Here is a 15,366-nt window from a genome sequence, read left to right on the forward strand (position 1 = left end):
AAACCCTGTGGTAACTAAAAAGGTAAACTTTCTTATCAGCAAATGATGTACTGGGTTCCTACTCCTGTTCCTTTGCCTTTATGTTTAATGAGTCTGTTTCTCAGGAGGCTTTGACAGCACATCTCCACATTAAGATAAGTTATGGAACATATCTTCACTACAAAAATGTGAAAAAAATGTACATACTGTAGCTTCAACTAGTATTTATGTAAAAGTATTTTTCGGTTGCCTGTCTGTTATCTGTTAACAGTCTGCAAAACTGATGTGTGAACTGCTTGGAATATGTCCTCGTTTATCAACCTGCATGCAGGAGGCTGCTGTATCTGGATCAGCTGCCAAGGTTGTTACTAAAAAGCTGCTGTCATCTCATCGATTTACTGCCAGGGCCTCAGGCACAATGGATGATTTTCAGATATCCTCCATATGAGGACAATCCAGGAATCAGGATGGGGAACCCCTGACCCTGGGGCCAGAGCTGCATGGAACAGCCCTGTTGGCAGATAAAACATTGACATTAATAGTCTAATACCTAATCTGACTCACCTGGACAGTCCCTGGTTATGGCCATACCCACTACTGAGGTCCCTGAGGTCTGGACCTCTGTATTTTCTGAGGTACATATAAGAAAAGTTGCCAAAACAACTGTAATTTGGTGCTATAAAGAAATTATACAATATCAAGATAACAAACTGTTGATACTATCACCGTTGTTGCTTGACCATGATGGGGGTGATTTATCTTGTTCTTACTACAAAATTATTTCCCCAACACGGTAGTTCAGTTAACAAATCAAACAAACCGCTGAATTCACAGAACCTGTAACACTAAACTAGAGTTTACCATCAGACTGCTTGCAGTAAAGTGTTAGTCATAGTTATGACTGTATTATAGTCATCCTCAGACATCATAGGGCAAATAGCTTCTGTGCGGTTATGGTACATTGGAGATTGGCTGTTCGTCATAACACCTGTATTGCAGACAATGTGTTGTATTACACCAGCTAGCATTAATAAACTCAATATCCTATCCAGCCAGGTCACAATGTTAAAGTTTTAACAAATGTTAAAATGGCTTTTTAAAATCCTTGTAGTTTGTGTAAATCGTTAAAACACGTTATAAAGAGAAACCCTGCGTATGGCCAAGGCTCTGGCCATGTCTGGGAAATATCAGTTCTACGGTTTTGACATTTATATAATTTCTCTTCAGCTGTCCTCACTTTGTCACAAATATTTGCTTGGATGTAAAGTATGAAGAGAAGGAGAAAATGTTTAATCTTTCAAGATGGAAGAATCAGGCACAGTATTAAAATATTTAATTTCAATTTACAGGTTTTAATTCAGGTCTAAATACAACCAGTACACCAAAAACATAAAAACTCTGTAAAGATTTTAAGATTAAACAAATCATGTTTAAGGAAGCTACACATACAGCAGAATCCTCTACATAACTAACCACTTGTTAAAACCACTGAGTAAAACTAAACTTTTCTGTCGCTCTATAAATGTGGCCATTCTGAAATTACTTTACATATTTACAACTCATGTTCAGGGGACTGGTGGCTCAATCGATTGAGCAGCGGTTTGGGATATAGAAGTCTGCGGATCGAATCCTGCCCCACCAGGTGTGGCCCCACCAGGTGTGTCCCGACCCAACCACCACCTTGGTGTTTTTCTCGAAAATGGGAGGGTTGCGGCCGGAAGGGCATATGGCCTAAAACCTAATGCCAAATCAATGTGCGGAACGCGTTCCGCTGTGGAGACCCCTGAAGGGACAAGCCGATATTCACAATTCACGTTCACAGAATGAAAATAGATTTAAAAGATTATCCCAGGTGAAACCTAATTAATTGCTTTAAATAACAAGTTTCACAGACTGTACCTTCTCCGGATGAATTCAGCAGGATATTTAATTCAAATAAAGAATCACTCTGCAGACCTTTTTTCACCTAAACAGATGACTATACTACTTTTTAAAATACTGGTAGTATGAGCATTAATTTAAACAATGTTTTAAATAAAAGAGTATAGTTTTTAGTAACACTTCACAGTATTATAGCCACCGATCCAACTGAGAGTCCTTCTTCCTCTCTGCCATTTCAAAACCAAACTATAGGAGTCCAGTATACATCAGCACAAGCTTGTGAGGGTCACTTGCCCTCCCTGCCTGCTTGTCATTGCCCTGCAGCCACTGTCATTGACCTTGTCCACATTTGGCGAGCTCTGGTCCATCAGCCAATCCCAGAGGGGCAGCACATCAGCTGCTTTGTTCCGCGAGCTGCTCTGGTCTGGCAGGGCTGGCAGGGCTGGCCTTGTCTTCGGCCTTCTCCCATTTCTGTGAGATTGTTTGGGGTGGTTTGATCACCCTCTGTCAGATGTTGGCAGGAGCCCTTTAGGAAAAAAGCAAAGTAACTTACTTTTCTTTTAGTGGCTGTTAACTTTTCCCAGCCCCTGTTCTGTCTATCTAGTAAAGACTTAACTGGAAAGGTTACGGCCGTTCCCAGCTATCTGAGACTTTTTCGGAAGCACTCAGTCGCCTTAGACTCTGAAGCACGGCTTGCAGAGCCCCAGCTGTTATGATGAAACAACCAGACATGGTATTAGCATTAGTTCCCCTGATGACACAAAGCCACTTTAATCACAGAGCATTACTCCATCTCACCCAGTTTTTCTTCATGGGAATCCAGCTTCTTAATTAGCCCCAAAACACTAGAGCATGGCTGGCTTTCCCCAGCTGCATAAACATAAAATCAAGTACTTTTTTACTGAATGTAAATGGCATTATCAAACACAACACAATTAGCTCACCTTTAACACCAGTGTTACCTTTTTTTTCTTCCTCCTTAAAACTACAAGAGCTGGCAATCCCATCAGCAGTGAGACAGGAGAGCAGTTCAGCACGGCAAGTTCTGGCCTTGGCCAGTGCGGCGCTCATGTCTTGAGCCAGCCGGTGGTTTTCCACCAGCTCAGCCTGCACTCTCCTCCATGCCATCTTGTCCTCCATCAGACAGCCCTCCATCACAGTGCGGAGCTCCTTCTCCTGAGACACCTGGCTCTGCAGGGTCTCCACCTCCTCACAGCGCTACAACAGTGAAATTTAGTCAGTTAGATGTGGGTGAAGTATTTGAATGGTAGAGTATTTGCCTTGTAGTTACCTTGTGTAGCTGAATAGCCATCTCTTGCATCTCAGCCTCAAGCTGGTCAGCATAAGCCTGTTCTAGAGCATCACTGGGTGGTCGAGCGCTGCTGTGCCACCTTGCAATAGCTGAGGTCATCTTACGCTTGGGTCCAAACAATCTAGAAACACAAAACATACGGTTCATCACATAAGAAGAAATGTAAACACTCTAAGATAGTTAAAATCCAAAACGTCTCTTACGTGATTCCTATTTCTTTGAGATCATTTTCTGTCAGGGTGAGAAATATTCGCAGATCAATGTCTTGCTCTGAGAGTAGTGGGAGATACTTAGAGAAGCCAATTTGCTCCAAGAACTCTGCCAAATCCTACAGGAAGAAGAGATAAGGTTTAGTCATCAACCACGACAGTCCTGAATAAACTGAACCACAAATTTACAGTTGCACTCAAAATTATTCAATCTCCATTACAAATTAGGCATATTGGCAACATCATTCCACCAGTTGTGCTTGACATAGAACACCTGAACTGGTTGGGGTCATAAAAGTCATAAACATAAAAGAGAAACAATTTGTAAGATTAGTTTTGTTGAAACATTTAAATTGTTCTGGTTTCATTTATTCATTGCAAACAGCTGAAAGCTTGTAAATTTTGCCAATACATCCTAATTTACAATTTAGGTTGAATCATTTTGTCTGCAACTATAAGTCATTATGGAAAGCGTGCAGACAAAGACATGCCTTTGGACCAGTGTAGGAGGGTGGAGGAACATAAGGTGAACGTATCCCACAGTTCCCTGTGGCACTCGAGTGACCTGTATTGTTGCTTACGTGGCGGCTCTTTCCTTTTGAGTGATGACTTTTATTTACTCTGCGAGAGCTGCTCTTTTTGCATGGGTCAGAGTCCTGGGGAACAAGGGTTCACACATCAGTCCCTGCATGCATAAAAATCTGGTCTCTTTCTAAAACAGTGCCCTTGCGTTTACCTCATTACTCTCCACAGAGCCTTCACAGTTTAGGCCTATCACATGAGGGAGGCCTTCGCTGCTGCTACTGCTGCTCCTCATGGTGGGCATGTCATTTTCAAAGAATGGACTGTCATCTGCAGCCATATCAGAAAATTAAAGACTGCTTTGCCAATTAGTGCAACTGATGTAATCTTGATGATTATACAAAACATTTTTTCATACACAACAATGGTAAACACACCTCTGCTGCTATTGCTCTGGCCATCCAGCTCATTGATAGGTGAGGTCACATCACGGTAGCGGATGCTCTCACTCTGCTCACTAATATCACGAAACTTTGTGTAGCCTGGTGGCATGGCAGTAGGCTCTGTGAACATGAACAAGCAGCTGTTTCACCCACAAAGGTCTGTGGTCAGTTTTTTTTGTTACATTCTATCAAAATTTCTGTAATAAAATTTCAATATATTAAGTTTTTTCAGCACTTAATGAAAAGTTATACACTGTGCAAAACATGTATCAATCTACTTGTATTATTCCTTTTTGTTTAGACGATGGCGCTTTTGTAATTTGACTTCAGTGACAAGCCAAAGCCTTATCGGTGCACCAGTGGATATGAGACTGAATGTTTTTTTTTTTGACACTACCACACAGTTTGCTGGTGCCTCCCACTCGGAACTTGGCGATTGCTTGAGGCCCATCATGGATGCTAACGCCTTTAGCTCTGTTTCGCCTGATCCTTGGAGGTGCACTGTCCGAGTCCTCAGACGAGCTCAGGTCTTCAATGTGTCCTGAAAGGTTTGGATACCACAAGAAAATATAAGGAAAGGGTATTTTTTGGTAAGAAATGTTACTATAGGGCTAATAAACAAAGTGATACCTGATTTGATCCTTGGAGAACGTGAGTCAATGAGACTGACAATCTTGGTATAGCCATACAGCATTGCTAAGGTACGGGCATTCTCTCCTTTTGCATTCCGTTCATCTACTTTTACTTTCTGTAATTGATTAAAACAAGACGCTAAGATCATAAGACGTAACTTCTTTATGAGTGGGGAGTCATTTCAACAAAGTGTTCACATAATCACAGGTCATATTCATGGACTGTGACCTACTTACACGATCAAGCAGGTACTGAACTATGATTTCATGTCCAGAGGCAGCAGCTTCCATCAAGAGAGTGAAACCAGACCCCGGCTCCCTGCAGATTAAAGAAAAGTTAAAAAAATAAAACGTTTTTAAAAGGAAAGTTATAGTAGTTTTGGAATGAATACTGACACTCACTTAACACTGAGATCAGCATTGTTATCCAACAGGAACTTCACCATCTGCTGGTGGCCAGTGCTGGTGCAGTGAAACAGAGCAGTCCAGCCTCGAGAGTCCTTCAGCTCCAACTCTGCACCTTGCTGTTGTATTTAGAAGAAAAAAATCATACTGTGTATTTAAATATTTTTAAAAATATACATCACAAATTCAGTCACACGTCGAAGTGTCCACGAGCAAGACATCGAACCCCAACTTATTTGCATCCAGCGAGTGTTAGCCAGCTGCATAGCAGAACAGGTAAACGAGAACCAGTGTAAAGCACTTTAAGTACCAACAGATAGAAAAGCAATATATAAGTGCAGACCATTTAGTCATAAAATTCTAAATCTGTTTTGGTGGGAAACAGTCCAATACTTGTCTTTCTAAGTTTGTTTTTTTAAAAATAGAGATAATACAAGAGTGCTTCTCTGAAACGAGCACTGCAGTCTTTCATACTGCATTTTAAATTTGCATTCAAAAATACAACTTGTTTACTGTCTGACAGCCATTTTGTACCTGAAGTAGAAAGTAAGCGATGCTTTCATTCCCACAGCTTGCTGCCAGCATCAGTGGGGTTAGCCCTTTGGCAGTGGTAGCATTTACATTCACACCAGCTTCCAGCAGGAGATTGGCTATGTTATCATGGCCGATATATGATGCATACATCAGTGGGGTCCATCCTCCTATGTTCTTGCCATCCAAGTTCATCTCACGTCTATATACAAAAACAAGATCATACATGTATTTGTTGTAGAGAAAAGGCAGGCATGTGGGTATATTGTAGGTGTTTGGACACCCACGTTTTGATGCACTCTGCCACCACATCATACTGGCCGATGGAGCAAGCGGTGTGGAGGTCCAGGGGGACATTTAGTTCCTCGGGTCGTACCAGGGAGTCACCAAACCACATGGAAAGGCTGGCACCCAGCTGCTCAGTCTCACTGGCCTCGTCACTAAGTTCAGACATTTTCTGCCTCCACTTGTCGCCTCTTCACAGCTAAAAACACAAGTGGCCTTGAAACTGAGTACCACCATGAAATGTTCACTGCAAAGGCCTGAATCCACATTTTAAATGCACAGGTTATGGCCTCACTATCAGACAGGAGTCGCCGAGTGCTGTAGACTTTGGATTGTGATAAACACGCCAAAATTCTGAATAATACTTGCTTCTGACTTGTACCTCAATGAGCGTGTTTACATGCACTTAAGTAACCTGGTTACGGCAAATCCATGACGTATACATGGCACAACAATTTGAATTTTAGAAAAGCCACGGGGGGGACTGTCTTTTATTAGACTTCTACGTGACACTCTGAGTAAATAAAAATTTCCGTCTGACCTTACGCGGACCTTGTTTTCAAATGAGGCGGCATTGTCCCGTTAATGATCTCTACTTTCATTCATTCTTTCAATCAGCTGCGTGCAGCTTACTGTCTGCAGCCTTTGGTTACGGACATGCGCAATTGGATTAGAAACCTGGTTACGCGTATAGATGGCAGAGTAAACGGCGTTCTCCGACAGAATTCTACCTGAGAAAACCAGCCTTCCCCTGTCCCCTACCCTGATTTCAGAAGCCAGCTTTCCCGTACATATGACACTTAAAAAAATCAGCTTTCTTGAGAAAGCTGAACCAGTTGTAAGCCAGTTACTTAAGTCCATGTAAACGCGGCCAATGCTAATTGATATCTTTAACATTACTAGTTAGCTCTGGCTAACCCACTTTGCTGTTTGTGCTAGTTTAATGGTAGCTAAGCGAGATAACATAAACCGCGATAAAAAACATTTCCTGCAACGAGCTAACACATAAGACAATCTAAACTAATTATTATGTCTCACCATTAACAATGTCATGAGTTGAAAACTTACGAACAACAGGTAGTTGAGTTTCTCAGTGGCTGAAACTTTTTTGTTTTGTTTGTCACACTCAATTGTGCTCGTGTTGGAACATACTCCGCCCTTTCCTGTTTGACAAATATGGCTGGATCATTTGTCTGCAGATACAAACAGACAGTATGCTCACAGCCAGTGTTTTGTTATATTATCGCAAACTAGCATCGTTAAAATGTAGGATAATTATTCTGGTTAGTATGGACCAACTATTATAATTGTTTTAGACTCTGGTTCCCAACCTTGGAGTGAGCACCCCTCAAATGATATCAAGAAAAATCTCAAATTTTATTTTCATTAAATACTTAATTGAACCCCTTGGTTGGAGTCACATTAATGGAGGGACGGATGGATTACCCATTATAACAAATTGCCACTGTGGGGCTTTACAGTGTAGACAGCATATTTCATTCAATGTCCTTAGGGCACTTAATCAAAATCTCCCCAAAAATCTTAAACAGACAAAAACGGAATAAACCTTACAGAGAAACAAGAATGATCCCTATTCAAAGAAATACAGATATGCAATAGAAGTAGTGTTCACATCCATGAATTCAAATTAAAAATATATATATAAAAATGATTTTCAACATATTACACTGCAGAAACACCTGGAAACTCTCATTTCTCTTATCCTTAGTTAGACTTATTCAATTAAATTATTGACACAAAAAGGATGGTTCATTTTAAGCACATTTGAGCTCAAAATAATGGTCACATCAAATTGGCATGTTAAAGTTTATTTTCAGCAGTAACTGCCTGCCACATCTGTGGCAAGCTACTGATCAGTTTTTCTAGAAACTCCTGTGCAAATGCTTTTAAACAGAGCATGCATTTCCCTTCAAAATAACAAATAATTGTGGTTGATTGCTAATTTTCCATAATAAGACTGACCTGTCATCTTCAGTTTAAGACAAACAAAAGGAGTGTCCTCCTTGAGAAACAGATGCCTCACTGCTCCTGACTTGGTTGCATCCTTGAATAAAACGAGAGACACCAGTGTCCACACTGTGCATTGGAAACTCAGCTGGACTCATGGGCAGAATTGCCAAGAGAAAAAACATACTAAGGTTGGCAAATCGTAAGAAATGGTTGCAGTGGGCTAAAACAGACACATTACTAGAATAGTCTTGTGGACTAATGAGTGAAAGTTTTGGATCCAAGCAAAGAACATATCAGCCACAGAACACATGAAAAGATGATAGATGACTGCCATCATTACACCATCATTAAAGTGTGGGGGTTGAAATGCGTTGATCTGGGGATGCTTTGGCAATGGTTGAGTGGGAGATCTGCATTGTGTGCAAGGCATCCCTAATCAGCTGGATAGCAGTCCACAGTGGAGAGGCATGCCATTCCATCTGGGCAACAGCTAATTGGAGATAACTTAATTTTATATTTTTAGATAAAAACAAAAAACAAATACACACAATGATTTACTTTGAAATACGCAGTACATGTAGCAGTCAGTTTAGGCTTGATTATAAGCACTATGACTAATTGTTTTTTTTCACTTGTTTTGTGTGCGTTTTTTAAATTTCAAAAAAAGTCCATCACTCGGCTCAGAACAAACTCTACGGGCACAGTTCAGCATAACACATGGATCAAAGTTTGTCTTCAGCACTGCAATCAGAGAAAATTGAAGTGAAACACCTCCTTTGATGGAGTAAAGACAAAGGCTGATGTTTCTGCTTGTGTCTGTGGTGTCAGGTCTGTAACCTGAGCTTCAGTCTGCCGCAGGTTCTCCTCTGTGCCCGGGACCTGGCTTTTGACTTTGACTTTCCGGTGGAAAACAGACTTCTTTGGAGAATCTGACACAGCTTTGACCTGAGTTGATGCAATTTCTGGTGGGAACAGAGAAACCTGTCAATTAACAACACTTGAGCCAACTAGTTTTTGCTTTGTTCATGAGAATAAATACAGTTCAATTGACTCTACTGCCACATTTACTCACCACTCTGAATGAGTTTGAACTGCTTGCTTTTCTCGTCTTCCATTTTTTTCCTGTAGTCTCCGGTCATGGCTCTCATCACCTGCCTCTTCTTGGCCAGAGGAGCTTTGGAGCTACGTAGAGTCCTTAGGGCACGAGAGGCCTCCTCCTCTGCAGGAAGGAAATATTTGAGGTCTCGCATTTTACTTCATAGTATAACCCTGGCCTTATTCAACCCTAAACCATATATCGACCTAATAACAACATGCATGCTGTATCTGGACACCACTACAGATTCAGCTCCTTGTGACTGGGTATAATTTTAGTGCCAAGAGTAAACAGGTTAGATTATGTAAGATAAACATACTCTGTTTTGGCGTGCCATTCTGGGACCTCATTCCCAGCTCCAGCTGCTCAATGCACCAGTCCAGCTGTCTGTTTAGCTGCTCTTCTGCAGTCTGAAATGAACGGTCACATTCTGAAAACAAATCATGTAATCAAATGGAACCAATTTTTACTTAAAAGGAAACTTGCCACACTGACCAGCTCTGTGTCTTCACCTCCTTGACTCTCTTTAGAGGACTTCTGCTGTGATTCAATGCCATCTAATGCTTTTTTATTTCTAGATTTCTTCTTTTTCTTTGCTTTAGATTGCACTGTTGGTTCAGGAGGCAATGTAAGCTTTTCCTCTTGGACACAATTTTTGCTGCCTGGAGAAGAGGAGTCTGGCGTCTCTGTTGTTTCCATATCTTCAACAGGCGTAACAGGAGGGATCTGGAAGTTGAAGGCAAAAGTAGAACCCTGTTTGGTAAAGGAGATCTGACTTGTTGCTGGCTTAGTCCTGTCTGGTGGAGATGATTTCTCCACAGGCTCTGCAGATCCGTCAGGGAAGAAGTTGAATCTGAAAGTGTTGTCACTGCGGGTCCAGATGGGCTTCTCAGCACTGCCTTCAGCAGCAGTGTAGCTGTTTGACTTAGAGTCAATATCTGCTGGATGAACAGACAAATCCAACATAACTTACTTCAGAGAAACCTGCATTCACTTTGAAAACCATTATTTACTACACCAACTGTAACATTTATACATTCAGGCCCCACTCAAAAGACTTAAATAAGATCTGTCTCACAATACGACCCGTAATATCAATATGCTGTGTTTGCATGCGACAGTGCTAGTAGTATATATATCTAGCTTATGCTCCTTAGGACATGATTATATTATAATGTACCTATAAAGAACAACCTTTGGTCGGACATGCTTATTCTTCCAGTGTTGCAAGTTTTCAGCTCAGAGGCGCCTGTTGTACTAAATAGTATATATATTTAAAATTATAAATAATTACAGTTAAATATATTTAACACAACGCTGCAGAGATACAGGCATATTCAACTGAATAGGTGAAGATTTAGTTAGCATTTAAAACTAGCCTCTTCGATATTCGTAGCTAAATCATGTTTTTCACAAACTTACCACTGGGGTAACTTGAAAAAGGTCCGTCAGGTAATTTTTCCTCAGCTCTAGTAGTTCCGCTAAGAATGGAACGATAGTATTTTCAACATAGACTTTACTGACCGATTTCATTTTTTTTTTGTTAATTTTTCTATAGATAAGAAATAAATGTCAAAGAGAAATACTGATAAAGGCCACCTCAGATTGTCTTTGAAATACATTTGGAAATATCACAATATATAAATCTATTCAAGAAATATGTTGTACAAAAAAACAATTGTCTTGACTAGTGTAAGTAAATAAATACTTTAAAGCAAAAAAAAAAACGTGAGATGAATTTAAAAAAGATTGAGCTGAAAAAAAAAACAACTGCAAACAGTAAAAGTAAATACGTTTGCATCCAAGGTGTTTTCAGAATAACAGGAAGTTGTCATCTTATAGACAAATAATGAGCTGATTCTTTCAGCAATATGTTGACTGGGTAATCTCTCTGTATCAACCTTCTTTGTATCAGGTGTGCAAATACACAAACTGCGTCCATATGCCATTTTAGACTTATAGTGTTCTTAGTTTTGCAGCACACAGCCAAATATATTTGTATAATATCTCAATGACTGCAGAGGAGGTCTAACTTTTGAGGAGATTGGTGGTACAACTGCATTTCAAACTTAAAACACTGGTGTCCATTAAATTAAACAGAGCTGACAAAGGCTACAAGCTACTTTATCCCTTTTCATTCGTATGCCATGGAACCACGTATCACCATCTCGCAAGTATTAATTATTGTATTATTGATGTCTTATATCAAATCCATTGTTACCGTTCCTTTAATTTATTAAGCAACACGTTTTAAGAAATCACTTCATAAATCCCCAAAATGAGAAAATACAAACCAAATATTGAGCAATATAAAAAGAAACAATATTAGCCTCAGAAGACATATTCATAGCTCACTTAAAATAAAGGCACCTTGTGGATTTTCCTTCAAACGCCGAGGCAATGATCGTCATCGTTCCTCCGCAAATCACATTCCGTCAGCGTTTCAGTGCCGACCAATACCGTAGGTTCAGGGGCGGGACTTCAGCCACCCGCTTCTGTATCTATAAATACCAGGTTTCTGCCTTCGTTTGTGATGTATATGATCTTACAGGGGCAGAGGACGTAGCAGTTTCCCGGAAAGCAAAAACAAAACAAAAATCCAACAACAGAAAAGGTAACACTGGAAAACCTCATTAATAATATGGTGGTTTATACGTTCACTGTTGAGTTATATTTTATGTGTTTTACTTTGAATTCCTAGTCGTTAATCGACGTTAAAATGCCTTCGAACTAGCGTTAATTGTGAGTTGACAACAAAACGGCGCGCGCCATAGCAGTTTAGCTAACTGTTAGCAGCATTAAGTTGCTTTGTACCAACTCTGCTCATCGATGAGTCGCTATTATAGTTAAATGTATAGTAATTGACTTGCTTTATGTTGTTATATAAGATTCGTTCAAATTCTAGTGTGGTCCGGGCTATTATTGATGTTAACGTCTGTAGTAACTGCCTGGCGCCATTTTGCTGCCGTCCATGCTAGCTTTAAATTCAGTCGCTAACCACAGCATAGAAACGTGTGTCTCCCTTGTAGCTTAATGGTGGCGGGGCTTTGTTTATTCGCGGTGTGTAATAAAATCGTTTCTGTAAAGTCAGCGTTTGTAACGTTAGCTACCTGTCTGTACGATTGGTGTCACTGACTACTTTTCCTTCTTACTGTTGGTCTTTAAAAACATACAATTAAGATCAGAAACGATAATCGACTTAGATTCCTCTTTGAGGTTATGACTCACAAAGAAATATACTCCTCCCAAGGCGGTGATTCAGTCTGTAGTGTGATGGTGGGGATCGGAATTGCAATTTAGTAGTTATTGACAGAGTTGTTTGTGAAGACCTGCAGGTGAGGTATGGCTCGTACCAAGCAGACCGCTCGTAAATCCACCGGAGGAAAGGCGCCCAGGAAGCAGCTGGCCACTAAAGCTGCCAGGAAAAGCGCGCCATCCACGGGTGGAGTGAAGAAGCCTCACAGATACAGGTACAGATGCCCGGAAGTGATCAGGTTTCCCTATTAGTGCAAGTTAGGCAATTGTACTTGCTGTTGCTCCATATACTCATTGCAAAACTTTCAAATAAACTTATGTGGCCATCGTTGTAACAGTAGTTGTTCTAGATGGATTAGGACTTATATTCTTTTGTTACACTTGACTGAAAAGCCTGACTAAAGGAGAAATGTATATTTTTTGTGTGTGGTATAGGGGTCTAACAGCAGCATTTATATTTCTCCTTCAGGCCTGGTACTGTTGCTCTCCGTGAGATTCGTCGGTATCAGAAGTCCACTGAGCTGCTCATCAGGAAGCTGCCTTTCCAGCGTCTTGTTAGAGAGATCGCTCAGGATTTCAAGACAGATCTACGTTTCCAGAGCGCAGCTATTGGTGCTCTCCAGGTTAGATTAAACCTAATTTTTTTATATATTTTTTTTTCCAAATCTTGAGTGCAATTGTCATGCCACTCTACAACTGTATTTAACGTTTCTGTCTTCTTGTAGGAAGCCAGTGAGGCCTATTTGGTTGGACTGTTTGAGGATACCAACCTTTGTGCTATCCATGCAAAAAGGGTTACCATCATGCCCAAGGACATTCAGCTGGCCAGGCGAATTAGAGGAGAACGTGCATAAATTACATTTTATCTTTTTAGTGGGAAGGGTGGGTGGGACTGACAGGGGTTTGCTTTGTAAATCTTGAACAATAACCAGCATGTGTACCATTGATTTGTAACTTGTAGTTTTAGGCTTTTTTTTTTTTGTACTTTAAATTTCACTGACATTTCTCCAACTGTCCTCCACTATGGAGTAGAAATTCCCATCTGTAAATGCTCCAATCACATATTCCACTGACCTTCTCAGGTTTGCATGTGTATTTTAGAATATCATTAAGTTTGTGTGCATGTCATAGGAATTCTGTGCTGTAAATAAACTTTCTGCTACCTCACATTGGCCTGAATTTGAATTTGTCAATGGTTAGATTCTCAAGTGCTATAACTTTTTTTCACTAAAAGGTGACATTTCCAGTATAATGGTCTAATAACACCAGGTCCTACTCCAGTTGTACTACTTGACATTATCATATTGAATACTCAAATCAAATTTACTTAACTTGACCATAAAATCTGCAAAAATGAGTCAAACCAACTTCAGACTGAATTTTTAATGTGATTTGACTTTTGCTATGGAAAGTCCAACCATGGACGGTTTCTCTGCTCCACTTTCAGGAATTGTCCATACCACTGTTTCCACTGAAATACTGCACATACCACAAATTACAATATTTAGTCCCACATTAACTTGATTTATTTAGGGTGTCATCCTCATCTGAAATGTCAGGTAAGTGATCATAGAGCTGTTTCTCCAGCTGTGCATCAATGTCTGTCTCCCGTCTAAGTACACACCACAGAAGGAAGGCAGCCGCAAACAGGCTGATAGGGAGAACTTTCCACCAGGGCCGCTGAAACTGGCTCCCCAAGGAAGACTCAACTTTCCAAGTCCTGTGACTGGCTTTGCTGGAAGAGAACTTGATGGGCTCATCATTTACCTCTCCATTGTCATCTGGGGGCTTCTTGGACTTTGCTGAACTTCGGGAGGTCAGACCTAGTGGCCGCACACTGTTCAATCTGACGACAAAAACTAACTTAGTGGTGTGAAGTACAACAATGCAATGATGGTGACTTACTTTTTTTGCGCAAAAGTTTAGATTACCTGATTTCTACAGGATAAACCATAAAAATAGAAACAAATATTTAACTATTAAAATGTGCCCAGTCCTAAATAAATATATACCATATTAGGTATCACTGTAATATTGCTATGTGTAAGTACGAACTAGCAAATTTTGTTTGAGGTAAATAAAAAATAAGGTATTTATCAAAATGTAATAAAATTTAAGGATTTAAAACACGTATTTACGGCAATAAAACTATATTTAAAAATGTTTAACTCAAAATGCTAAATTGAGAGTAAAGATATTAATGTAAAATATTACACTTGTGTGTTATTCAATGTGTAGGCGGGAATCAGGGATAGTGGCACTGTAACAAATCCTAGAGCTGCTCCAATAAGACTAAATTAGCATTCAAATGGTTTGGAACAGTGGAGGCACACGCTATTATTTTTACATGTTTTCGAATTATACTTGTCATTCTTGCATGCAATTAATATTCTAGATAACGTCTAATGTTTTAAGGGGCCGATTTTACTGTCTAGAAGACTAAAATAAGACAGAGAATTTCTTGTCACTTAATCTGTCAACCAGTACGTACGTGATATCGTTAATTCATAAAAAAAAAAAAAAAAGCCGTAGCAGTTGATCGTGAAATGCAAACATTCGTCATTGACACACAACACAGGCTACTTCTTGTTAACCCGCCACAGACTATACTCACTTTACGGCTGTGGCATTTCTATGAATGAACATCCCTCCATTCAAACATGCTCGTGTTAATCCGGAGTAAATTCTTCTTACTGTTGCAGGCATCTTTGACAACTGATCACGTAGTACACACAACGTTAGGTCAAGGAAACTGGGTTTGCTTCTCAAACGTTCACTGGTTAGGTCATGTAACCATGCGTGTGCAACCTTGAATTTCTTCCGGTGTAACTGTGTGAGAAGGTTG

The 15,366-nt window shown here is 40.1% G+C and overlaps 4 protein-coding genes across 8 annotated transcripts; 1 reads left to right on the top strand and 3 right to left on the bottom strand.

Moving 5' to 3' along the window:
* Positions 1 to 1,297: 1,297 nt before the first annotated feature.
* anks3 (ankyrin repeat and sterile alpha motif domain containing 3) lies at positions 1,298 to 7,413 on the bottom strand. Of its 4 annotated transcripts, none has more exons than XM_067489312.1 (16): positions 7,268 to 7,413; positions 6,202 to 6,398; positions 5,918 to 6,116; positions 5,381 to 5,502; positions 5,216 to 5,297; positions 4,977 to 5,094; positions 4,744 to 4,887; positions 4,341 to 4,466; positions 4,118 to 4,233; positions 3,963 to 4,037; positions 3,376 to 3,500; positions 3,152 to 3,293; positions 2,823 to 3,078; positions 2,659 to 2,730; positions 2,477 to 2,567; positions 1,298 to 2,386 (listed from the first exon to the last, which is right to left on the bottom strand). In XM_067489312.1, the coding sequence occupies exons 2-15, from the start codon at positions 6,366 to 6,368 to the stop codon at positions 2,485 to 2,487; spliced, it is 1,827 nt and encodes a 608-aa protein (XP_067345413.1). In that variant the 5' UTR covers positions 6,369 to 6,398; positions 7,268 to 7,413; the 3' UTR covers positions 1,298 to 2,386; positions 2,477 to 2,484. The 4 variants fall into 4 exon arrangements, with proteins under 4 accessions (XP_067345413.1, XP_067345411.1, XP_067345412.1 ...); XM_067489310.1 differs by having other exon boundaries at positions 3,873 to 4,037; XM_067489311.1 differs by having other exon boundaries at positions 3,873 to 4,037; positions 7,238 to 7,372.
* Positions 7,414 to 7,552: 139 nt separating this feature from the next.
* On the bottom strand, positions 7,553 to 10,682 carry c20h8orf33 (chromosome 20 C8orf33 homolog). 2 transcript variants are annotated; one of them, XM_067489323.1, is made up of 5 exons: positions 10,447 to 10,682; positions 9,762 to 10,204; positions 9,586 to 9,676; positions 9,243 to 9,389; positions 7,553 to 9,132 (listed from the first exon to the last, which is right to left on the bottom strand). In XM_067489323.1, exons 1-5 carry the CDS (start codon positions 10,472 to 10,474, stop codon positions 8,918 to 8,920), a joined length of 924 nt encoding a protein of 307 aa, XP_067345424.1. In that variant the 5' UTR covers positions 10,475 to 10,682; the 3' UTR covers positions 7,553 to 8,917. The 2 variants fall into 2 exon arrangements, with proteins under 2 accessions (XP_067345424.1, XP_067345423.1); XM_067489322.1 differs by having other exon boundaries at positions 9,762 to 10,207.
* Positions 10,683 to 11,724: 1,042 nt separating this feature from the next.
* h3f3d (H3 histone, family 3D) lies at positions 11,725 to 13,688 on the top strand. The gene is made up of 4 exons (XM_067489337.1): positions 11,725 to 11,880; positions 12,594 to 12,736; positions 12,991 to 13,144; positions 13,247 to 13,688. Exons 2-4 carry the CDS (start codon positions 12,609 to 12,611, stop codon positions 13,373 to 13,375), a joined length of 411 nt encoding a protein of 136 aa, XP_067345438.1. The 5' UTR covers positions 11,725 to 11,880; positions 12,594 to 12,608; the 3' UTR covers positions 13,376 to 13,688.
* On the bottom strand, positions 13,613 to 15,333 carry uqcc4 (ubiquinol-cytochrome c reductase complex assembly factor 4). The gene is made up of 2 exons (XM_067489335.1): positions 15,136 to 15,333; positions 13,613 to 14,367 (listed from the first exon to the last, which is right to left on the bottom strand). The coding sequence occupies exons 1-2, from the start codon at positions 15,225 to 15,227 to the stop codon at positions 14,037 to 14,039; spliced, it is 423 nt and encodes a 140-aa protein (XP_067345436.1). The 5' UTR covers positions 15,228 to 15,333; the 3' UTR covers positions 13,613 to 14,036.
* Between the last annotated feature and the right edge of the window lie 33 nt (positions 15,334 to 15,366).

Source organism: Channa argus, chromosome 20, assembly GCF_033026475.1.
Source record: "Channa argus isolate prfri chromosome 20, Channa argus male v1.0, whole genome shotgun sequence".
In the NCBI taxonomy this organism is placed as follows: Eukaryota; Metazoa; Chordata; class Actinopteri; order Anabantiformes; family Channidae; genus Channa; species Channa argus.

Excerpts from the sequence above, each read along its gene's own strand:
- uqcc4 (XM_067489335.1), bottom strand. The coding sequence starts at position 15,227 with ATGCCTGCAACAGTAAGAAGAATTTACTCCGGATTAACACGAGCATGT. Across the intron at positions 14,368-15,135 it reads AGAAATGCCACAGCCGTAAA|ATTGAACAGTGTGCGGCCAC; the intron begins GTGAGTATAGTC and ends TTTTGTCGTCAG.
- anks3 (XM_067489310.1), bottom strand. The coding sequence starts at position 6,368 with ATGTCTGAACTTAGTGACGAGGCCAGTGAGACTGAGCAGCTGGGTGCC. Across the intron at positions 5,503-5,917 it reads TCGCTTACTTTCTACTTCAG|CAAGGTGCAGAGTTGGAGCT; the intron begins GTACAAAATGGC and ends TAAATACAACAG. Across the intron at positions 5,298-5,380 it reads AATGCTGATCTCAGTGTTAA|GGAGCCGGGGTCTGGTTTCA; the intron begins GTGAGTGTCAGT and ends TTTAATCTGCAG.
- c20h8orf33 (XM_067489322.1), bottom strand. The coding sequence starts at position 10,474 with ATGTCCGACCAAAGGTTGTTCTTTATAG. Across the intron at positions 10,208-10,446 it reads CCAAAGGTTGTTCTTTATAG|CAGATATTGACTCTAAGTCA; the intron begins GTACATTATAAT and ends CTGTTCATCCAG. Across the intron at positions 9,677-9,761 it reads GAGGTGAAGACACAGAGCTG|ACTGCAGAAGAGCAGCTAAA; the intron begins GTCAGTGTGGCA and ends CGTTCATTTCAG.
- h3f3d (XM_067489337.1), top strand. The coding sequence starts at position 12,609 with ATGGCTCGTACCAAGCAGACCGCTCGTAAATCCACCGGAGGAAAGGCG. Across the intron at positions 12,737-12,990 it reads AAGAAGCCTCACAGATACAG|GCCTGGTACTGTTGCTCTCC; the intron begins GTACAGATGCCC and ends TTTCTCCTTCAG. Across the intron at positions 13,145-13,246 it reads CAGCTATTGGTGCTCTCCAG|GAAGCCAGTGAGGCCTATTT; the intron begins GTTAGATTAAAC and ends GTCTTCTTGTAG.